At 43.9% G+C, this 22,394-nt stretch overlaps 1 protein-coding gene across 1 annotated transcript in view; it reads left to right on the forward strand.

Moving 5' to 3' along the window:
• TMTC1 (transmembrane O-mannosyltransferase targeting cadherins 1) overlaps positions 1 to 22,394 on the forward strand; it is a 130,628-nt gene that overhangs the window by 45,542 nt on the left and 62,692 nt on the right. The window contains exons 6-8 of the mRNA XM_088521558.1: positions 6,298 to 6,379; positions 7,621 to 7,724; positions 19,933 to 20,122. Of these exons, the coding sequence (XP_088377684.1) occupies positions 6,298 to 6,379; positions 7,621 to 7,724; positions 19,933 to 20,122 (376 nt within the window). The remainder of the gene's footprint in view (positions 1 to 6,297; positions 6,380 to 7,620; positions 7,725 to 19,932; positions 20,123 to 22,394) is intronic.

Below are 22,394 nucleotides of genomic sequence, written 5' to 3' on the forward strand. Positions count from 1 at the left end.
TACTCGAGGACTGCCAGCTCCCCTCTCTCCACACAGACGCCGAGGCAGCTGGTCCGTAGGAGTCCCGGGTATCCGCCGCGATTCCGGGTCCCTCCGCGCGTGCCGGAGCGGGGAGGCAGCAGCGCAGCAGCTTTCCCAGGCTCAGGCGCTGTGGGGAGGGCGGGCTGCGTCCTGCTGCCGGCGCCGCCGCTCCGGGCTGCTCGCTGGGCGCGCGGCCAGCCGCGCTCCGGCGGCAGCGCATTTCGTGGTTACTGCTGCTGCATCTTCGGCAGCAACAGATGTCTGAATACCTGCCTGTATCTCCATCTTTCTCTTCCTTTCTCTCTAGTCCTGGCTTCTCTTTGCCCCTATCCCTGTTTTCCTAGTGCCTGCCATCCCTTCCTTTCTTGTTCACTTGTTCTTTCAAGTGTTCAGCCCTCTGCAGTCTGAACCCAGGATTTCCTCCAGATTTGATACCAGCCCTGTGGGTGAGAAAGTCTCCTATGTCCGTTGCTTTGCTGGGAGCAATTGCAGGAGAGTGTGATGCTGTTCCTGCAGACTCCTGCTAGTCCGTGCTAGGGATCTCGGAGAAGCGACAGAAGCCCTGAGCGAGCTGTGCAGATGGAGAGTTTCCCTGGTGCCTTGTGCTGTGCCTGCATGCGGAGCTGTCACTGCCAGGAGCACCTGCAGGCCCTCTGCAGCATTTCAGATCCCTGCCCCTAAGTGTGGAACTACTCGAGTTTTCTCTTGGTCACAAGACTTTGTTAGTACAGGCAAAACAACCATTTTCTCTCTGCTTTCTCAGAAACAGCCCAGGTTTTTTAGCTAAACAGATTCGGCTTGACACAGGCTCTGAGCAGGGAAAACTTTCAGCCTGAATGCGAATTGTCAAAACGAACAGGCTTCTTGTCACAAGAAGTATCTGGAAACAGGGGCCTACAACAGGGCACGTGGAGCTGCCAAAGCCTGCGCCTCGCTACCACCGGTGCTTCTAACACCGCTGTTTGAAATAGCTCTGCACAAGCCCTTAGTTGCCATAGGGTGGGGGAATCACCAGCCGCATGGGGATTTCGGTGCCTCGGGTGCGTGTGATGCAGGGGAAATAAAATGGGTAAAATCAATGCAAGTTTTAAATTGCAAGCGCTGCGCTTTGGTTTCCTGCGATCTGGCGGAAGGTGGCTGTGCTTTGATGAGGTCGTATTTTTCCTGTTAGCCCTGCTCCACCTTGTCTGCCTGTCGCGTCAGAGGAATGTCTGGTATGAAGGGAAGCCCTTTCTCATCTTCTTGGTCACATCTCTGATCTGTTAAGGGTATTCTGCTGTTCTTTCTTCCTTCCTACCCTCCTTTCCTCACTCTCCCCTCCTATTCCCTGACTGTGCCTCTCGCTTTTCCTATTGCCTTTTCCCTGCAGTTGTTCTCCCCTCTGCGTGCACACTGCACAGGAAAAGGTACGTGTTGTCTAAAGGAACATAAAATGGCCATAAGTGGGTTCTTCTCTAGTGTATGTGCTGATGTAGTTACTCTCTGCACCACTACCCCTGAGAATCCTACAGAAGGCAAGAATGCAAAACTTGGGCTCGCATCTGAAAATGGGTGTGAAAAGTGTGTGCCATTAGCAGTGCAAATCATTTAAGGCCCTCGTGACTGTCATAAAATCCTTCCTTGGCCCTTCAAAGCATCAGTGCTGCAGCTTCCTGCTTGCGTGCCCATGCACGTGTGTCTGCGTGGGTAGCGGTACCTGCATTTGAGGCTCTCCGGGGAGATCCGGGCAAGGACACCGCGGTTATGCTGCAGGGAATGTCAAGACTCCTCACAAGGAGGAAGCAGGAGGGCTTTTCTTCCTTCTCACTTGCAGAGCTATGACTGTAGCTATGACTCGTATTCTATTCCCTTGCACTGACAGATACTTTAAGCAAGTTAAAAATCCAGACATGTCTGGAATGCATTGTTTTTCCTTCTTTTCCTTTTTTATGCTCCATGATGGATTCAGCTCTTGTTTTCTCCCTGACGCGTATGTGGCACAGTCCTTGGTAGGTGTCCTCAAGAAGGAATAAGTGAAAAGGAAATCATTTGCAAGTAGGAAAATTAAGGATGTTCTCCACAGACAAAGTATAGCTCCTGGAAAAATTTCGCATTCCCCAAAGGGGAGTGTGTTTAACTGCTTTGGATGTAGATGTGTAACTAACCATGATCTAACATTTTGAAATTAACCAGAAATAGCCCATTTCAGGTTTAAATATGTCTTGATTAGAGGTTCTCTTACTGTTATTGATCATTAAGAGTAAATTAACAGCTTTGAACTGATTCTTTTAATGTTTTTCCATAATATTACGGTTTGGGAAGTGTTATTTCCAACACCAGCATTTACCTGGATCTGATTCTTACAGCAGGATAGAAGTGGGAGCAGTGATTTTGGTGTGGGGGAGCAACCCAGGCAAACAACTTCTCGAAGCACCTGAGCTCCTTCTGCTCTCACGGGGTTGTTTGAGATTCCTTGGGGGGAGTTATCCATCGTGGGTGTCTGCTTGCCTTTCCCGAGAAAGCTTTTGAAGAGAAGAGGAATGTTCACGTTTTATACCAAAACTGAGACTGCTGCAGCCTGGGATAAGTAAATGTGCTGCTGATACGGGTTCGGAAGAGCCAAAATCATGGCAATTAACTGCGGCCGAGGAGCTGTCCTGCTCTCGGCTGGCCGAGATGCTGTCAGCACTGAAGGCAAATTAAAACAGCTGTCTGCTCCTTGGAGGAGATTGTTGTGAATAACACGGAGTCCATCTGGTCCCGGCAAAGTTTACATTCCTGGAAACGGCACGGCCGCGAGTTTTACTGGGCCACCTACCCTGCTGCCTTCCACTGCGACCCCTGCGTGCGCTCCCGTGGTGTGACGGGCTTCAGGACGAGCCCCGCTCCGCAGGAAGCCAGAGCTGCCAAGCACCTGCCTGGGCCTCCGCTCGCGCGGCGCAAGAGAAATCCCGCCGTTCCTAAGCGTTCCTTGGATTTATTGCTAGCTGTGCCTCGGGCTGCTTTAGGGAGTGTTCCTGCAAGGCCGTTCCAAGGGAGCGAGTAGCCAGCGACGCGCGGCTCTGCTCCATGCTCGCGCTGTAGACCCGGCGCGCTCACGTTGAGGTTCCCATCGCGAAAACGCTGGGGACTTCCCCGCTCACAGCTGCGCAGAACCAGACCTGCAAGGGACTTCGTAAAGGCAAACAGCTGGATTACAAGCAATGAGCAAAGCTATCTTCCCTGGTTTCCAGATAAACTTTGAGCAGCAGCTTCCTTGAGATGCAAAGCGTTTGCTTCTTGATTGAATGGCCATGGGAAGGAACGTTTCTTGACTGAAGCTGCCAAGTGGTAAAAGCATTGGCAGGACACATCACAAAGCTCAGGGTACTCAGTTTGCTTGGCCCATTCCCAGTTATCTTTCCCCTCCATTCTGGTGCCCTTGTACTTGCTGCTGGTCAGGCAGTGATCTGCAGTTAGCATCAAGGTAGAGTTTTGTTTTGTTTTGTTTTTTAATTTTTCTTTCTCCTCTTTTGTCTTAATTATGCTACCTCTACACAACTTAGAACTGTGAGGGATGAGTTACGATTTTGAAATTAACTTTGGCTTGTAGATGAACTGGTGCCTTGAAATTTGTTTGGTAACATACATAGCACGGTACTTCAGGGAGGAAGGTGTGAAAATGCTGCAAGCAATTTAGCTATTCCTAGGCAGACCAAAAAAAGGGAAAATCAGAATGTGTAAAGAGGATGCTTTTCTGCACTTCCCTGCCAAGGATGAAAGAGCTATTGCCTTCCATTTACATTTTTTCTGTCTTTAATTTTCTCCTCAGGCCAGGCTTGATGGAGAGCAAAGAGCTGGCAGTGGTGAGGGTGCCCGGTCGCTCTCTGCACATCTAGATCAGGGTCCTTTTTTTTTACAAGCCCCGAAGCACAGAAGCAGTTTCCTCAGCATCAGCAGTCTGAAATGAAGCTTAGCCTTCCTCACTGAATTGCTTCCTCTTCAAATAGTGTATTGCCTCCAGCAGTTGTTCCCACTCGAACATCTTTGATGCAAATTGCAAATTGCCTCTCCCCTCCCCACCCCTGCAGTCGCTTCTTGGGGACTTATGATTTCTGTGAATGTGGGTGGCTCTTCTGGAGGGTGCCAAAAGACATGGCCCTGAGATGATGGCAGCTTCCTAAGTCTCTCACTGGACCAAGGCATGGAGCTGGTATACACAGATTCTCAAGGACAAGGTTGCCAGACTCAGCCAGGTTGCCAGACTCTTTCTCTAAATAAAGTCTCAGAAAAATCTGAGCTGTTCTGGCTCTCCCTACTCCCTCGCTCTCCCTCGCCCTCCCCAGCAACTATTTGCAATGGAAAAGTTCTGCCCTAAGTGTTGCAGTTTGTCAAAACTACAAGCAAAACAGGTTCCCTGTAACAGAAAGAGTCAGGCAATAGGGATAACAGTGGGCAGTCCCCTTCCTCCACCCGTAAAAATACAAACAAAATGCAACCTAACACTTCTGTTCTTACCAAAATTTGCAAGGGGGTTGGGTTTCATAAAACGTTCCAATAGGGAACAAAAGACCAGGGTTTGATCCAAATGCTATTAAAGTCGCTGAGAGTCTTTCCCTTTGGCTCGGGTGGGTTTTGGAGCAGGGCCATGGCAAGCACTTGAAGGCCAACCTGACCTTTCATGGAGACTGAAAGCTGAACACTTAGGTTCATCTTGCTTGTACTTGCTGGAGCCTGATTAAAATCAGTGGGAGCTCAAAAACTTTGCACTTTGCAGAGTTCAGCCCTTGAAGATTAGTCTGACATTTAAGTTAGATTCTGTGCTTAAATGTCAACATTTGTAAATAAGTAGACACCAAAGACCTAAGGTCATTTGTCTTTCCATACAATATGTGGTTTGGTTACTGAGTTTTAGGTGTGACACCTAAAGAAGTTTTCTGAAAAGCAGTTATTTTCTAGAGGGCACCCCCAGACATGCTTCTTGTTAAATTCTACCCCTTTTTGTGCTGGCTTTGCTGCTAATACTTTGTTTGCAGCATAATCTTTGCTGTCTTTCCATGGTGACCAGAATTGCCAGCTTCCTACTATAGAAATTTTGAACAGAGCACCAGATATTAAGGATTCTTGGCAACCTTAGGAAGCTTTTTTTTCCCTAAGGACTAAAGGGGTAGAAGTGGTCAGATGACAGACTGTTTTGAGGATTGTGGAGAGGAAAAAAGATGTATTTTGTGTGTTAGATGTTCAGGAAAAAAATGCATGGCGCTTTCATGCTTGCAGAGCTAACTTGTGTGCAAGTTGTTGTGATTCATTCTGTCCATATAAATGGACTATGCCAGGATAGATGACTTCTACTGTCTGTATGTTACACAGAGGAACCTACAAATACTTCAGTTTTATATTTATTTTGTTTGCTTGTTACTTATAACTTCTTAAAATTACTTGTCAGTTTTTCAACAGTTGTCCTGTTTCTCTTGGATTAAAATATTTTTTCTCTGCTTTCTTGTCATCTTACCATCTTTTTCTGTATTTACTTCTTTATTTTTGTTTCTTATCACTTGCTATACAATGACAAAAACTGTAATGTTCTCTACAAGTGCAATTACAACAGAATTAATCTCATAGGAATGGTGTCATTTGTTATATTTGAGAAGTGCTTTTACCCTATATTAAACTACATCTAGAGCCAAACCTACATATTTCAAAAATATTTTAATTGTACTCCTTAAGAAACAGGATGGTTTTCACAAATGCTTTTAGAACAACAAGCTACCAGTGTCTGACTTACTGCTGTTAATAATTGTTGCACTCTGCCGGCTGACTTTTACTGCAATTTAGGTGTGTAGAATATACATTGAGGGGAAAAATGCTTAAAGTAAGTAAGTTCAATTTTAATAATTCTTCCCTTCTCTAGAGACTGAGTAGAGAGCTGGGAACAAGGAATTTTTGTGCTTTAATCAAGGCTTGAAATGGAATTGCTCTGTTTGGGTGACCTTTTAAAAATGTGTCTCAGTATGTTTTTCTGGGAGATCAGAGCCAGCAATCTTAAGAGACATATACTTGAGTTTTTGTAAGGATTAACAAGTTAAATGATGTTAAAAAATGGAGGTATGATATGCATTATTTGAAATGTTTTCAGTATTTTACAAGTATAATTAAGTCACATGGAAGGGGATTTAAAGAATAAAAGTGTCAATAATTGCTAATAGCAAGTTAGTTTAGGGTGGTTTAAACAATGCACAGGTGATTTTTTTTTCCAATTTGAGAAACGAGTTATTTGTCCAAAGCATTTCAATAAATACTTGTTTTCTTATATTTCAGCTACCTGACTGCAAATAACAACCAGAATTTCTTGTATACTGCAAGGCCATTTTTAAAGAGAGCTGCTTTGGTGATAAGCTATGTAAGTATGAATGGAGTTGGCCTTGTATTTGTGCACGTGTGCCTAGAGTGAGCATCGTCTCACATGAGCCAGAGAGCTGCAGTGGTAGGTCTTAGCGCACAGCTTAGTCTTGGGAGCTAGTCTAGAAAATTTCAGCTGGACAGACACAAGATTATTGTGATATTGAGTTTTCAGTCCAAATTTTCTTAAAATTTATTAGGGGTTATAACTCTGTAACCATCTGCAAGTATAAGGTGATAAAAGCACTGAGCTGACTGGCAAATACTGACTTTTCAGTGGCATGCTGCTAGTTTCAAGGCAGGCTCACAGAGAGTCACCAGAAAAGCTCTGCCTTCAAATACCTAGTGCTTGGGGCACTCCAGGAGGAAAATATGGACACCAGCAGGATCCCACTGGGTGTGCATCTCCCTGTGTTCCTCCATAGGCCAGATCCTCTTGTTCATCTTGCAGTGACCAGTGGTTCCCAGGAAGGTGGTGAAGTGCCAGCCAGCAGAAGTCCTTCCAGTGTCTAGGGTTACACTGTATGAGAAACATCAGTGGAGCTTGTCCTTAGAGCTATGCCAACATGAGTGAATAATGGTGGTTTTTAAGATGCCGGTCCAGCTTTCCCCCCTTTATTTCAGTAGAGGGTGATAGCAGAGCTCTGTAGTCAGAACCACAACAGGGTGACAGATTTGTCCTTCAAAATTTATGTGCTGTGGGTGGCCTTGATGTGCCAGTTCCTGTTAGTAATGTGCACATGAATGGGATGGGGACAAGCTAGCATGCTGTCTGTGTTGAGAACTGGGATGTTCATCACTTGGATACTCGGAATTTCAATATGATGTTGAGAGGCCGCCTGCTAGGGGGAGGTTTGTTCCAAAGCTCTCCTGCACTCTGTGCTATAGCAAAGTGTGTATGGGGTGGAAATGGGGCAGCACTGCCAGAGAGTGCACAGGCCTGGGAACTCGAAGGTAGGCTCTTCTTCCCTGGATAGCCCACTCGCCCTGCCGGCCAGGTGAGCCCTGCACACTGCCACGTCCCCTTCTGAACAGACTCGGAGGGTCAAGAAGGATGAACAAGGATCCCAGGGTTGAATTTTGGCTTTGGAATTTGGGTTGCAAAATTGAAGTTTTACTTAATCTTGCTCAGATGCAAGTCAGCTAGTGGTTGTCAAGTCATAAATAAGAGAGCTATAAAAAAGTGCTGGAGGCCTTAATTCTTCTGTAGCCTATTATTAAACTAGATATTCTTCTTTTAAGGTGATTCTCATTTTGTATTTCCGCCTCTGGATAATGGGAGGATCTATGCCAATGTTTTCAGAGCAGGACAATCCAGCTTCATTCTCGCCATATTTACTGACAAGGTACAGTGCCACTAATCAAAACATCTTTTCGAAGGTGTAGTCTCAACATTACTTTTTTCCTAAGCTAAAATGCTTTACAGACAGCGAATGAGAACTTGTTTTGTTGTGTTGACTTAATTTCATCTTACCGTGTTGTCTAAAACAGTGATCAACATTATTTGAACCATAAAGCATGCTCCAGTTCTTCTAGAATTATCTTATATATTCTTGCTTACTGAAAACTGTGGGTTTATTTTTATGCAAAGCCCAAAGCATGTAATTTAATTTTTTGAGCACAGAACTAGAAAACCCAGTAACAAAGGCCTAATCTCAAACCTTAAAACTGATTCCTCCTGAGATATGAGACACAAGTGTTCAGTCTTTGAACTGGTTCAGGTGAAGCTTGTACAAGAGGGGGGCGACCATGCCTCTTGGTGGAATATTGATGACTAATTGTTGTTTATTACTGATGCTGTCCAATGCAGTTCAAACTGAGAGTACAATGGGTTTCCAGGGATTAAACAAAAATAACAATCTTGACATTTGCATTAGCAATATTTTCATTTTGGTATTTTATCAGTATTTTTTAGAGAGAGAAACAGATGATTACATTCTGCAAAATGACTTTTTCCTTCCCTGGTAGCCAGTGTATGGTCAGGTTAGTGCCGTGGTCCTCTGGCTCTGCTGGGCCAGACCAGCAAGGCAATGGTAGTTGTGGTTTACCAAGTGACACCCTTCCCTCCAGGTCTAACCAGGGGAGTGCTCCCAGAGAGTGGTAAGAAGTTGACTTGCTTTTAAGATAAGGCAGGTGAATAAATGATTGCTTTGGTTTGTTACTAGACTGGGGAAAGACATTTCAGAGGTTTCTGGAGGTGTTTTCTGATGCCTCAGTGAAAAAAAGAGCAGTCCTCCTCTGTGCTGCTTTCTGGCCTTGCTGGCTCCTAATTGAAGCAGTGCAGTTGAGACACAATTTTAGATCATGAAATTCTTATTCAGCATCTGCTGCAAAGCCAGACCGGATATCTTTTGGGAGATCCTTATGATAATGTGACAACAGCTCCTATTACCATGAAAGCTCCAACTGCTTTCAGGAAACATGATGTTTGATTTGAAAAGCTCTGATGTGTGTACAGCATTTCCAGTGGAGAAATTAATACCGGGCTCCTTGTGGCGCAGTGTGAAGGGTTTACTGTTGTCAGTTTTTGATGTATTTATGCTAAGATGGGGGTCATCAAGTTATAAGGGGCTGATTCTTCTTTCTCTGCAGATGTCTTTGTGTGTTTGACTTGTTACATTTCATAATGATAGGAGAAGATCCCTAAATGCAAAAGCTGAGCCATTTTTGGGGCGTTGAGCAGTGACTGTTTTCACCATCAGCACTGTGGACTTTATGAGCCTTACGAAGGCAGGTGGGAACACCGCGGTCGAGCTGCTCCCCGGTGCCAGCAGTAACGTGGGCATCACCTGCAGTCCAGCAACTCCTCCCTGCTCCAGACGGTCATTTCCCCTTGCCAGCAATAACCACTATTACAGCTCTCAAGGCATCCTCAAATCCCGCTGTAAGCCCAGCTCTTCCACTCCTGCTGAGCGTGATCCTAACCCTCACTTTAGCCAATTGATCCAGAAGCATCTATCTTCCCTCTTCTCCCACCAAAAACTTTCAGAAAGTCCTGATTCCGGCCATTTTATGGCTTTCTAATCTCCACACATCCATTTAGCTTGTCAGTTCCTATTCTCATAAACTAGCCTGAACCTATCATGGCTAATGTTTGGGTATGGGTCCTGACAGCAGGAGCTGAAGATTAGTTTTGTGTCCGAATCCTGCGAAGCCTCCTGCTTGCTGCATGCACAAACCATAGGTGAGCTCTGCCGCCAGGAGCAGGAACGGCTTCACTTGGCTCAGCAGCTCGCAGAAGAGGTAGGGCTGGCTCTGAGTTAGGGGGAAAGGGAGATCCCTGTGCAGGCCAAGCCCTCATGAAGGGGCTCAGCCCCACGGGGCTGAACACAGGGGCAGAGCAGGGCATAGTGGTGGGGTTTGTTAGCTGCCCCAGCCACAGCAAGGGGATGAATCTGGCCCGGGATGATCCAGAGCATCCTGTGAAGAGATGGCGCCAAAGGCAGGGCTGGTGACAAGGCTACAGTGTGGCCACAGCGTCCAGCCAACACCAGGGCTGCTGGAGCAACACACGGTGAGTGGAGGTCCCAAGTCCTCCTGGTTGGTCAGGGCCATTAAGACCTATTTGTGTTTTCAAGGCCTGAACAACTGTTGCCTCTGTTCAGTACCTGCTGTGGGTCTGGACACTGACCTGCAGGAGGCCCTTCAGTAGGTCCTTGTTGTCTGGGTCTTTAGACTCTAGAAAGAAGCTGGGCCTTCAGCTCCTGTTCTCCACAGCCGTAGTCTGCTGGCGTGAGCCTTCATCCTATGTCTGTAGGGCCTGCAGAATCTGTTCCAATTCTTGTTTTCCTGAACAAAACCTTAACCCATCCATTACCCTGAGCTGCAGCCAAAAAAATTACTGCATGTTATCTGAAGGCTGTAGCATCCATGTGCTGGCAAGCTAATCTTTCTAAGCAGTTCCTTCTTTCCTGAACCCAAGCAATAATCTTTGGCTTCAAAATAGTCAATGACCCACTGACTGCCCCAGAGCAGGTGCATCTAGGCTGGCAGCATCAGTCTTCATGCTAGGCCTGCAGGATCCATCTGCAAATAAGGAAACAGGGACCAGAGGGCTGTTCTCTATTGCTCTCTCACCAGTCTCACAGAACTAGGGGAGGACACATTCCTCTATATGGATGACACTTCAGTGTAAGGTTCTGGACCGCTCTGGGTGGCAAATTTTTGCAAAATGTGTGGGGAGTTGGGGCAAAAGCAGAGTTAGAGCCGCCCAGGTGAGTGCTGATTCCTGTGAGGTGGGCAGTGCTGTAGTGACTGTCTCTATGCTAACAGCCCACGATCCATCCTCTGGCCATAGCCCTTACCTCAGCAGCAAGGTTTTTTCCTCCTCACCTTTTTGCTCAAACCGTAACTGCTACCTGAGAGCTCTCGGAAGAATGGGGGATAGAGCTGGCTGTTAGTTAGGGGAATAGGGGCTGCATCTTACCGTGGTCAGAGACAAAACGTTTGCTGCAGAACTAACATTACACCACTCTGTGTGACTGTAGCAGATGTCAGCTGAAGCCAGCAAGGTTGAATGACATTGGCCTAGTTTTCAGGAAAGTCTGTGTGTCTGGCCAGATGGAAAGGCAGGCTGAGGTTCAGGTCTGGCATTCACATCAGGCGTACAGAAGAGAGAGGCTGAAGAAAGATTCGTTTTCAAACCTCTTATTTCCATGGACCAAAGATAAGATGTGCTGTCACTAAGTATACTGCCTGATGGTGGATTTGTATCTGATACAGTGTACTGGCCACTGGGTTGGTGGTGGCACTAGGTGAGGTGCTAGGACATCAAGGCTTGAGGAGACTGTGAGTATCCACGCCTGTGATAATATGTGTAGTCATTTACCCAGGTTTTCGTGGGAATCAGGGGAGTTTTTGCTTATCTTCCAGCCTAGGAGAAACTGCTAAGCAGCACATGTTCTTCAGTCACGGGTGTGTGAAGCAGTAGGATGTGAAAAGTTGGTGTGAGAGGCTCTTAGTGAGTTTGGAGACAGCAATTAGGACACAGCACTAAATGCAAAGCTAGGGTGTTAACTGCAGTTTGTTTTAGGATTTAGGAGGCTGAGGTGTGGAAGAGAGAAGCTTAGTGCCAAGTCCTGCACTTCCTTCAATTCCGGATGTAGTCTGGGGTTAGTGAGGACAAATGGCTTCAAATCGATCTCTGCTTGGAGGCTGAAAATGTCACTTCATTGCCAGAAGGAAGAAACTCCATGAAACCAAAAGAAAGGTCAGAATTGACTAGGGGACTCCCGGGGTGGTTACCGATTCCTGAGCTATCTCTAAAATCAGGGTTAGTGCCTGGGCAGCAAGGGAGTTGTTTCTCTAACTCTCTGTAGATTACACAGGGCACAAGCTGGAGTTGCTGCTTGCAAGTAAAAGCCTTTTTATTTGCATTGAGCTGGAAATGTGGTTATTGTGCATATCCTGGTTTTCAACAGGCTTGAGAAGGTATTACAAGACTTCGCCAAGTCTGTGGGACTAGGAGGAATGCTGGTGACAGCAAATGGGATTAAAAACAAAACAAAACAAACAAACAAAAATATCTTGGAAATCTGGGATTGTTGCTGTGAAATGCATGAAGTTTGGTCTGGCAGTCAGGGTTTTGGCTAACATGGGATGAAAACAAAGTACTGGTAACTCCTGCCAAGTTTCCATGTGGACTGATGAAGTATACAGGTGTGGTTTGTTTTAAGGATGGCAAGTTAAGATTAGAGATAGATATAAGATATGGTTGGGTTTGAAAAATACGTTTGCTAACGAGGTCAGATTTTGTCAGCATGTATAATGCCTGAAGTGTAAATTAGACAATTGAGGGTGTAAGGGAGAGGTCTACATATCTGTGACTGCATGGTGGAGGGCAGTATTGATTCACTTGGATATTTTTTTTTCTCCAGTACGGAAATTAAGGTGAATCAGAGGAATCTAACAAACAGGTTCAAAACAAGCCAAAGGAGGTGGTTCTGTATGCAACAGGTGATTGAGCTCTGGAACTCCTTCCTGCAGGATGCTGTAGATGTGCTGAAAGCACATCAGGCTCAATATAGCAATACAGGCTCAAAGAGAGATTCACCGAGTCCAAGAGAGAAATCCAGGCTACTAAACAGGCAGAAACCACATCCAACTGAGAGATATCCTGCTAGCTAGAAACTGCCAAAAAGTTTTGTGTTCTTACCCTGTTCTTACATGCTTTGTATCACACTCACTTTTGCTCACTGCCGCAGAGAGAAACCTGGCCTAGGCAGCCCTTACGTATGGCCCAGTTTGGCCTTAGCAAATGAACATGTGTTCAGTGTGACACAAATCCAATCCTCTCTGGTTTTGGAAAGCACAAATTTCCACTCTAACATGGGCAGAAAGTTGATTTGTTTAATCATTAGAAGTAGGTATGTTTTCAAATCTTTCAGTCTTTAAAGGAGTTCATAATCTGTTCAAAATCTTCATTAGATTTCTGTAATTGCAATTAAAAATGAACAGGGATGCAAATAAGTACATTAGCAGGCAGAATATGAATGCAGCAGTCTCTGTGAGGTACTGAATTCTCTAATTTTGCCAAATACCTTAAAACTTGTAGTAAGATAAATGAAAGCCACGTTCTGTGTGTCTTGACTATGTTGCCTGCCAAGAGGACGCTGGGAAGAAGAAATCTGCCCATCACTCCACTCCACAGCTGAGGCAGCAGTGGAAGTGTTGGGAATCCTGCTATTCTTAAACACTGCCAGTAGAGCCTGTCCATACAATCTGTTGTACACTACAGAAGGAAGTATCTTTTCTTTTCTCCCATGACCTGCCTTAAAACCAGGCAGATCTACCAACCCCAAATCTGTTCTGGCTAAGATACTGCAATATAGGAAGCAATAACTAACTTCTGCTGCAACAATTCTGCTTGAATTTAATGAAAATTGAAGAAGAAAGTAATTAGGAAGGTTTTGAGAGCTACCCAGCTTTATGTAAACAGCATACTGAAGTGCAGCTAGAGTGTTGTAAGTGTTGAGCAGCGGGCTGTCATGCCTCAGACGTTTTGCACAACGTTTCTTTATGCTGCCATTCTTGAGGTGGGGGGAAGGCGGGAGGCCTCTGAATAAACAGATTATATTACTAACACCGTGGTAAGACAAGAAAAAAAAAAAGCCAAGCCCAGTGTGTAGCATGTCTCAAGGTGTGTGAAAAAGAGATTAAATCCTGTCAATTTCCAACTAAGAAAATAAGTATTTTTAAGGTTTTTTTTGGGGAATCAAATTGCAGTAATTCCTTCTGATATTTGCCTTGTGCGACGTCCCTAGGCCCATTTTTTCTCGTCATGAGGCAGTGTTATTTGTGTTGTCACTACTTAAATAATTAATGTATTTCCAATAAGACTGCCTTGAGATTGCAGTCTCCTCTTGTCGAACTGTTCCCTCTGTAAAAGTGTCTTTCTACATACCTTCACTGTTGTAATCAAGTAAATGAGAATTCAGTCCATCAGAAAGATGAAGAAATGCTCATACATAAAAAGCGATATATATTCCTTTTCACAGAGATGGGTGACTGTTTTCTAAGCAATATGCTTAATCATCCCGGTTGTAACCTCAAGGGGAATGATATACCAAGAGGCAGCTCAGCACCAGCCACTTTGAAAGATGATATTACAAAGCAAAGACCACCCCACAGTAGCTTTCTGTTCCTAGAGGAACCTGCTTTTCCCAGGACCATGTGAAAAATTTGAGCATCTCCCTTAGCTGGGGTTTCGTGGCTTCATGAACAAGCCCAGGTACGGTCCTGCTTGGAGATCAGTGCGTCAGGCAGTTTTAATGAGCTCGGGGCACTTACCTCTCTGGGGACACAGCGGACTATTTCCAGAAGTGTTACCATGGCAGGTTTATGAGTCTGGTTTTTAATTTCCCGAGGATCAGTGACAATCAGTATCTCAGCTGCTGTCCAGAGGACCCCTATCCCCTGCTGCCTCGTGAGACCCTTTTGGCAGCGGTCGCCCAGGGGTGGTTGGGGCTGGAAGCTCGGTGTGAGTGTCTCCTGGAGCACGCTGTGTCGGCGGTGAGCTGAGAATCATGTTTGGTCACAAGGGATGCTCTCACCCACAACACTTCAGGGTTTTGCAGAGAAAAACAGAACGAGATCAATCTCAGGTTTTCCAGTATTGCTATTTGGACAACGGGCTCAGGTTTCATTGGAAGGCACAGGTGCTTTGAAAGTATTGCTCTTCAGGAATTGGGTATTTTTCAGATTGTTAGCCACAGTGTTGAAACCACTAAGAAACAGCCATCCACCACATCAGAGCTCTGCAGGCTAAAGGACAATATTTTCTGCCTTTTCCTATGCCCTATGTGCCCCTGTTGCATGCAAACACACTTTCCAATGAGGTTATCTTTCTTACTATTCAGCAGGTTGCAGCTCTCTGTTTATTAGTGTCTTTTTACACTTCTTACTCCTGTCCTCAACTGACTGGTAGCTCTTTTCCCTTGGATGTAGAAGTTTTGATGAAAGAGAATACACGGACACTTTTATCGGTTAGGAGTGTTTTCCGTCTAACTGATACTTCCGTTTGGATGTTAAATGGGAATTAGTTTGTCGTTACCATTTTATGTGTCGTCCTACTTCACAGATTGCACTGGATAGGCACAGTATGATTTTCTCTTCAGTCTGTGAAAAGAAAATGTTTAGGCTGACGACATACAGATCAGGAAAATAAACTCTTGTGTAAAGGTATGACTGGACTGGCAGCTCCCCCGGGAAGCACAAATACATACAATTCCAAGAGATACCCTTAAATAACACCACCTGGTTATAACTGCAGCAGCATGTGTTCTAGGAGGACTTTGTTGTGAAGTGGCTCATCAAACACACTTGGTTTTTGGGGCTTTGAGAAGACGAAGAGAGCCCTGAGCTACAATGAGTTCAGTTGTTAATGCAAGTAAGAAACTCTTTTTCCTAATAAAGGAAATCTTGCCATTACAAGTAACTGAAACCTCCTCCAGCACCTCATGAATGCACAGGACTTTTTCATAGAAGAGCATTAACAAATTTCATGATTTCTGAAAAGGCAGAAAACTTCTTCCTGCTTGTGCTTCAGATCATCCTTTCTTCAGACAACTTCTTTTTTTTTTCCCCAAATACCAATTTAGCTGCATATTTACCGCCTGTCTTCTAGATCTTACTGAAATTCCTGGTAGAGGGAGATTTTCCATACATAGGTCCCTATGCCCTGAGGCTTCAAGGCTTAACGTGGGAACCCTGTTATTTGTCAGGATCGTGCAACGCTGCCCTGGCTCTTGGGGAATGGAGTAGATGGTAGGTTGCACATACCACCTACCTCTGCATGTGTAGAGGGAGAATAGCATCACTGTCTGAGGACATGGTCTGAGTCTTGTCCTCACTCATGTAGCAATTTTGGAAGTAAATCTATAGTGCAGATTCTTGTGAGCTGGGGAAGAAAAAAAAAATGAAGAGCTTAAAATGCTCCAAAATCAGAAAGCAAATTAAACTCCTGATAGATTTCTATAAATCTCATAATGTTTTAGCTTGCATCACAGTTCTTATGTGTTCTGATTGTCTGGGTTAGCTGTGCTGAGGGCTTTGCCAAGCTCATTAGTCTCTATTACAGTAAAGGGTAACAGGCAATCCCTCAAGTATTTTTATGTCATATTGCTTATGGCTTTAAGTAGCACCCTTTTATATTTCATTTTTGCACTAGAAGTAATCAATTCTGATGGCAGAATCGTAACACTGTTTTCTCCAACAGTCTTCATGTATGAGTCATCCTGTATTTATCACAAATAAAGCATGCAACAGTACATTTCAACTAAAAAAACTAAAGCTAAACAAACTGCATTGCCATGACAACACCTGCTCGCTCAAGGGGTAGTTGTGTTTTATGAACATGCTGGAGATTCTGAGACTGGAGGAGAAACATTTGACACCTGCGGAAACTTGGATTTTCATGTTCAATTTGCAAATAAAGGATGACTCTGCTGTAATGCAAATGCTGTAAACTAGCCTGGGGGAAAACTGATTGCCAATTAAGAGGCAAATCCTTCCAATCACATCACCAGTCATACTGTCTTGTCTGGGATTAACGGATAGAGAGAGATATTATAAACAGGCATTTTTCTCACGTGGAATTCCAGCCGCAGGAACAGCAATACAGAGAAAATCATTAATTCAAAATGTAATTCACTTAAACAACTAATTAAAATAAAACACTTTTGTTGCTGTTTACAGGTAGGGCTCTGAAATGTAATTAACTTCTGGAATGATTCCATGAATCTTCACATCTTTTCAAAATTTGCAAGTTATTTCCCTGCTTTATAGAGATTATTTTTCTAAAGTTTCACCTGCATTTACTGTTCTGTTTAGTCAGCCTTGTGTTACAAGAGCCACAGTGGTGGATGTAAAAGAAGACCACATACTTCTGAGATCCCTAAGTAAAAAGCAGCACAGAAGGGTCAGTAACTATTATTAGCCACCTGTTTCTTTCTCTACTTTAGTTGTAGTACCTTTATAGTGATAGTTTTCCAGTGCTTTGTTTTGTACAAATGTTGGTCTCATTCACGAACAGGTTTCCAAAGCTGAAAGCATGTCCGAGTTCTTACTGGATTAGAGGTCACTGATGTCTGCCTTGCAGCTTCAAAAGGCTGCTAAAATGGGGTAGATCCCTGTTGGACCCTCCTTCGGTGTCTGCTTTTAGAGCGTGCAAGTTCAGCGAGCACTTTCAGGCTTGACAATGAGAGACGTGGCCAAGGGTCCTCCAGGAGGATGTCTGGAGATGTGAGCCAGTTGACTGCACATAGACAGTAACGGATGTCATGGGCTTTAAAAGAGCTCGCTGCTGCTGGCAGAGCACATTTCAGATGTTAATTATTGCCAGAATGTAACACAATTGTCCATTATTCTGGGACCTGCCTCTGACAGTGAGTTGTGCACATTGCTCCTGAGGAAGATGAAAACCCTAAAAGCGCAGGAGAAGACAGCCTTGTTTACAAACCTTTCCTGATGGGTGTCTGTCCCACAGCCAGGTTCCCATTTTCAGCAGTGTGAACTGACCTTCCGTCAATGCGAAATGCCTTAAGACCAACAAACTCACTCGTCCAAAATTCCTTTTAAAATTTGTTAACCTGACTCAATTTGCTAGAGCAGCAAATTGTTTATTCTGTGCTGCATAAAGATTTATGAACTCCTGTTTTATCAGTGAAGATGAAGAAAAGTGATTGGTCTGCCTTTATAGAAATACTGCAATATTCAGGGTTCCAAAAATTTTCTTGTTTCTTCCTGCGTGGAAGCTCAATAGCCAAAGTAAGTAGAAGAGGGTTTCTGATGTGGTTTGTTTTACATCTTCCATGTGGAATATATGTTGAGATGCATATTGAAAATACAAGTGCATGAAGGAGCATTTAATCAAAATAAACTGAGCTCTCCTAAGACATCAATTACAAAACTAAGTGCTTTTGAAAATGCTAATATATGCACTTGTCACAATATTACATGCCAAAATATTTTTCATCTTTTCATTTTAAAACTACAAAGGGATCATGGTTTGCCTTTTAAGTGAAGTAAGTAAATGCTGTCAACCTATTCCAGACATTATATTAAGACTGATATGTAATTCTGTTCTGTTTTGTAGCCTAGCAGAGTCATGGCCATACCACACGTAGCATCACGAGTGAACACGATTAAGCTATGTCAGATTTGGGTGCTGATGTGTTTCTGAGAAGGTTGGCTTGGTGACTACGAAAGGCATTTTTTTGTTGTTATAAATAGCATGCAGTCAAAATTCTAAGAAGATTTTGAGTAGAATTAGATTACATTTTGGATAGATGCTTCCTTCAAAGGAACTAGTCTTTTAATCAATTTTTCAGTTAAGAAATAAAGTGTATTTTCTCCTTGTTTTGGCTTGTGTAGCACTCTCTGGGTGGAGATTAGGGGAGAAGAAAAAAGGAAGAGTGGAAATGAAATGTGCCAAACAGTTCAAAATCTTGGAAATCTGGGAATTTTCTACTTCCCATCAGAACTATGAACTTAGAAAGATTTGGGAGGAAACAGAGATATGTGCCTTTTCCCCCACTGTTTTCAGTGAAACATTTGGGCTCTTTAAGTCTCCCTGTTGTTAGGGCACTGTGCTGCTGGGGATGGTTGTTTTTCAGGTGAGAAGGGAGATTGATACCCTAACTCTTGGTCATTATTAGAAATGTTTCAAAAAATTTCAGGCCTTTATCTTGTCAAAGACCTGAATTCCATCCTGCCTGCATAAAATCACATTTAGCTACAATATCTTAGCCCTTCGGCCACAAATATATTACAGTGTTGTGAATGCTGTTGAGTAAGGGCTTTCATGCCAGAGAAGTCAGCACAGAAATGGCAAATGAAACAACCTTCTAGATAAAAATACCTCTGTGTCTCCTGGGGTCCTGCGTTACCATTTTAATAAAGCTGGTAAAGGTACCATGGTAACTGTCTGTGATAACCCAGCCAAAACAAGCTTAGATGGAAGAAATCCTGTGCAGGATAGGTGCCAGTTCATCTCTGTTGGAGTTTCCCTTCCTGGTGCTGTGTGCAATTTGCCTTTTTCCATTAGCAAAGCAAGGAAGGAGTTGTCTACTCTAAGGCTACTGCAGTTCTGCTTGGTAGGCTTTGAGGCTGCTGGAATAATCTCAGCTGCTGGCATGAAAGTGCATTCAAACTTTTAAGTGTGGTTTGAGGAGGATGTTCTTCCTGTCAAATAGGTGCCAAGCAGCAAAATGGAGGTGGAGAGAATGTTTTTTTTCCTTTTTCGTTTTTCTTCTTTTTCTCTTTAATGCAGTTGCACACATGCTGTTTTTATTCAAACTTCTGAAAGCCCTGCGTACTTCCCAGAGGTCAGCATGGCTCCCCATCTCCATTCCCTATTAATTTCCTCTCCATTGGGAATACCAATTAATGAAGATTACAACAATTTAGACAGCTCCCTCCTCCCCCCCACCCTTTTGTCGACGTGTCATGGAAGCTGTCCCCAGCCCTAATAAGCCATCATGGGATCAGCCAAGAATCAGCCTGTGCCTGCCTTGTTCTGTGTTTTCTGTCTGTGCCAGGATGCAAAGAGAAAAGACAGAGAGGTCTGAGTTTAATTGCTCAATATTGTGCACATGGGAGTAATCCAAAATGGTAAGTTAAATCCAGGTACAGGGTTATTTTGTGTTGCTAGAGCTGTGCTTTGTAATGTGTATCAGATTGATACATGTACGTACCTGATTAATTCTATTAATTTAGAATTGCCGCTGTTAGAAGGTCACATCTAAATCTATCATTCAACAGAGAGATGATATTTTGTTAGACCTTCCAAAACCAAAGAAACCACAGAAATATCACCGATCTTGTGACATTTTTTTAAATGACAGTTATTGAAGTGACCCCCTCTGTGTCTCAGCGACAGAGAGGTATATGGCATTGCCAGTTTGCACATAGTACTTTTTTTCTGAGTTTCCTGTCTAATAAGTAGTAATTGAAAAGTCTCTGTCAGTATGAACTCAGCTCTGTCCTCAGCATAAGGAAAATGTTTCATGGAGCGGGCAGTCCTTCCATGTGTTACCTACCTGTTTTCTTTCACAGGTTTCTAACTTACTCCTATCTTCTGGCCTTCAACGCATGGCTCCTGCTGGCACCCATAACTCTGTGCTATGACTGGCAAGTGGGCAGTATCCCTCTGATCGAGACTGTCTGGGATGCAAGGAACTTAGCCACAGTCTTCCTGGCGCTGGTGCTGGCGCTCCTCAGCCTGCACTGTGTAGCTGCATTCAAGGTAACACTGGAAAACGTGCAGCAGAGTGTGTTGTTCAGAATCTTTTGTTCCTTAATCTTCAGAGGAAATGGTTAGTGAGATAGGATTTTCTCCCAAATAAATTGGAGTGAGATGAAAAATACACCCACACAACTCAAATAGGCAAACTTAGCAGACGAGAATTTCCCACTGACTGAATGTCTTGATCTCTAATTGGTCTGATTTGAGGGCAAAACTTGGCTTCGGATCCTGCATTCAATTACTGTTAATGATCCAAATCCCAGTGAAGTTAGTTGGAAGTTTCAGTCTCCCTCACAGTCAATAGACTCTTTGTCTCTTGCTTCAAATGGGACTGTGAACCATCATCTGCAGAGCTGTTTGAAAATGAAATCAATTATTATGTCCATAGCTTTACTGTGTTTGCTAGAACCTTGTAGGAGAAAGGGAGACTGCGACACCATATGGTCATCGACAAGACTCGTTTATTGAACACTCAGTGTGCACTTTTATACATAGCTTAATTAGGTTCATGCATATTGCAAAGCTTGAGCTCAGGATAGGTTAGCTCTTATTTGCGTCAACGAAATTCTATGCAAGATTTCCCCGTACACGCGAGCGCTTCTTTACAATGATTGGTCAAGACCCCGCGTCCATGCGTCTAACTATACAGTGTGATAGGCTAACTAACAGAGGCTAACTAACAGTGCCCACGTGTCCTCACATTTAACGACCGTCCCCCTCTACTTGTTTGTCTCAACTCTTTGCCTCCTTATCTGACTCTCCGCAAGATCTCCTTATCTCTTAGTCAGCAGTCCTTCCACCCTTTCAGCTAGGCCTGGCGCCCTTCTGCCCTTATCTGGCTTGCTCACAGCATGACCACTGGCCTTCAGAAACCCCACAATTCCCCTTTCTTGTTTTTGAGCAAGCCAGAATTCTTGATGGTTCACCCAAAATATGTCTTTGATCGCCTTGTCTACTGTCTGTCTCAGACACTTAATCAGGCAGGGAACGACCACCAAAATGCACAAGATTAGTGGAATCATCAAACCCGTTTTGCTCAGTGATTGTAGCCAGCCAAACCTTCTTTACAGCATTCTCAATCATATTTGATACACATTTCAATAAGCAAGGCACAACTAGTAGAATGCAACATAGGATCAACAACACCATCCCAACACTTAATACCTAACACCGGTGCATCGAGTTGATCTGCTGTTCCACAAAGCCAACAACTCTTGATTTGGTTATAATTAACAATCTGCCTAAAAAGCATAACATATCCATTAGCGCTAAAAGCAGCATTAACCCCTATAATAGCGTTAAAAGCAATACTACCTCCTAAAAGCTACAACATACAGCTAATAACAACAGTAACACTTCTTCCTCCCATGTTTTCCTTCTGCAGGCTCACACTTTCCACAGCTAGGGTACTGGTTGCTTGCCTGCTACATCTGATCTAGGCGCGTTTGCTTCCAGCCAAGGTCTCACCCATTTCGCTGGCACCCATCTGGTTCCAATATCTATAAATCAAAAAATTTAAAAAATTTTTGTTTTTGTTTTTGTTTTGTTTTGTAGCCAGTATTTCAGCTTTTGGTTCTTCATTCTTCCGGTATCAAACCGGTTCCTGTTTGCCTTTGTTTTGTGCAGCTGCATCAACTTCTTTATCTCAAGGAAACTCTGTCCTTTGTCTTACTTAAGCCCTCCGTATCAGCTCTGCCTGGCTATGTCCTTTTTCCATTAACCAGGTTTGAACAATGCTCTCTACACTTCCCCCGTTTTCTTTTTGGGCTACTAAGCTTGTATTCCACTCTTGATTAACTATTCGCGTAAGCATGTTTTGCAAGCATTTAAAGATACATGGTACAAGAAGCAAAATTGCAATAAACACAATCCCTATGGTAATTAAGTGTTGCACAATTGATGTTAGCCATGGGCCCAAATCGAGACCTTTTATCCAGTTGTCAAGGCCGAATCCTGTATCGTGCTGTAAATGTGTCAATTGTTCCAATTGCTTATGTATGGAATTTGAATGATCAGAAAGGTTCATACAGCACATTCCCTCTAGTTCCTCGCAACCATGACCGTGTGCTAATAATAGGACTTAGTCAGTCCTCTCTGCTGATATATATTATACAATAAAGATCTAAAGACTACACATACAAACAGCAAAAACATAGTTTCTGTCGAGTGGCACGACCTCACGTAGCTGTGCACTTCGCTAGTGAGTTCCACTGTCTCAATTGCCAAAGCCGATCCTTGTCGCCAATTAGGTGCGAATGGGCTTGGGATTTGG

Source organism: Tinamus guttatus, unplaced genomic scaffold, assembly GCF_059628265.1.
Source record: "Tinamus guttatus ecotype Peru unplaced genomic scaffold, ASM5962826v1 Tinamus_guttatus_pri_ptg000125l, whole genome shotgun sequence".
Classification (NCBI taxonomy): domain Eukaryota; kingdom Metazoa; phylum Chordata; class Aves; order Tinamiformes; family Tinamidae; genus Tinamus; species Tinamus guttatus.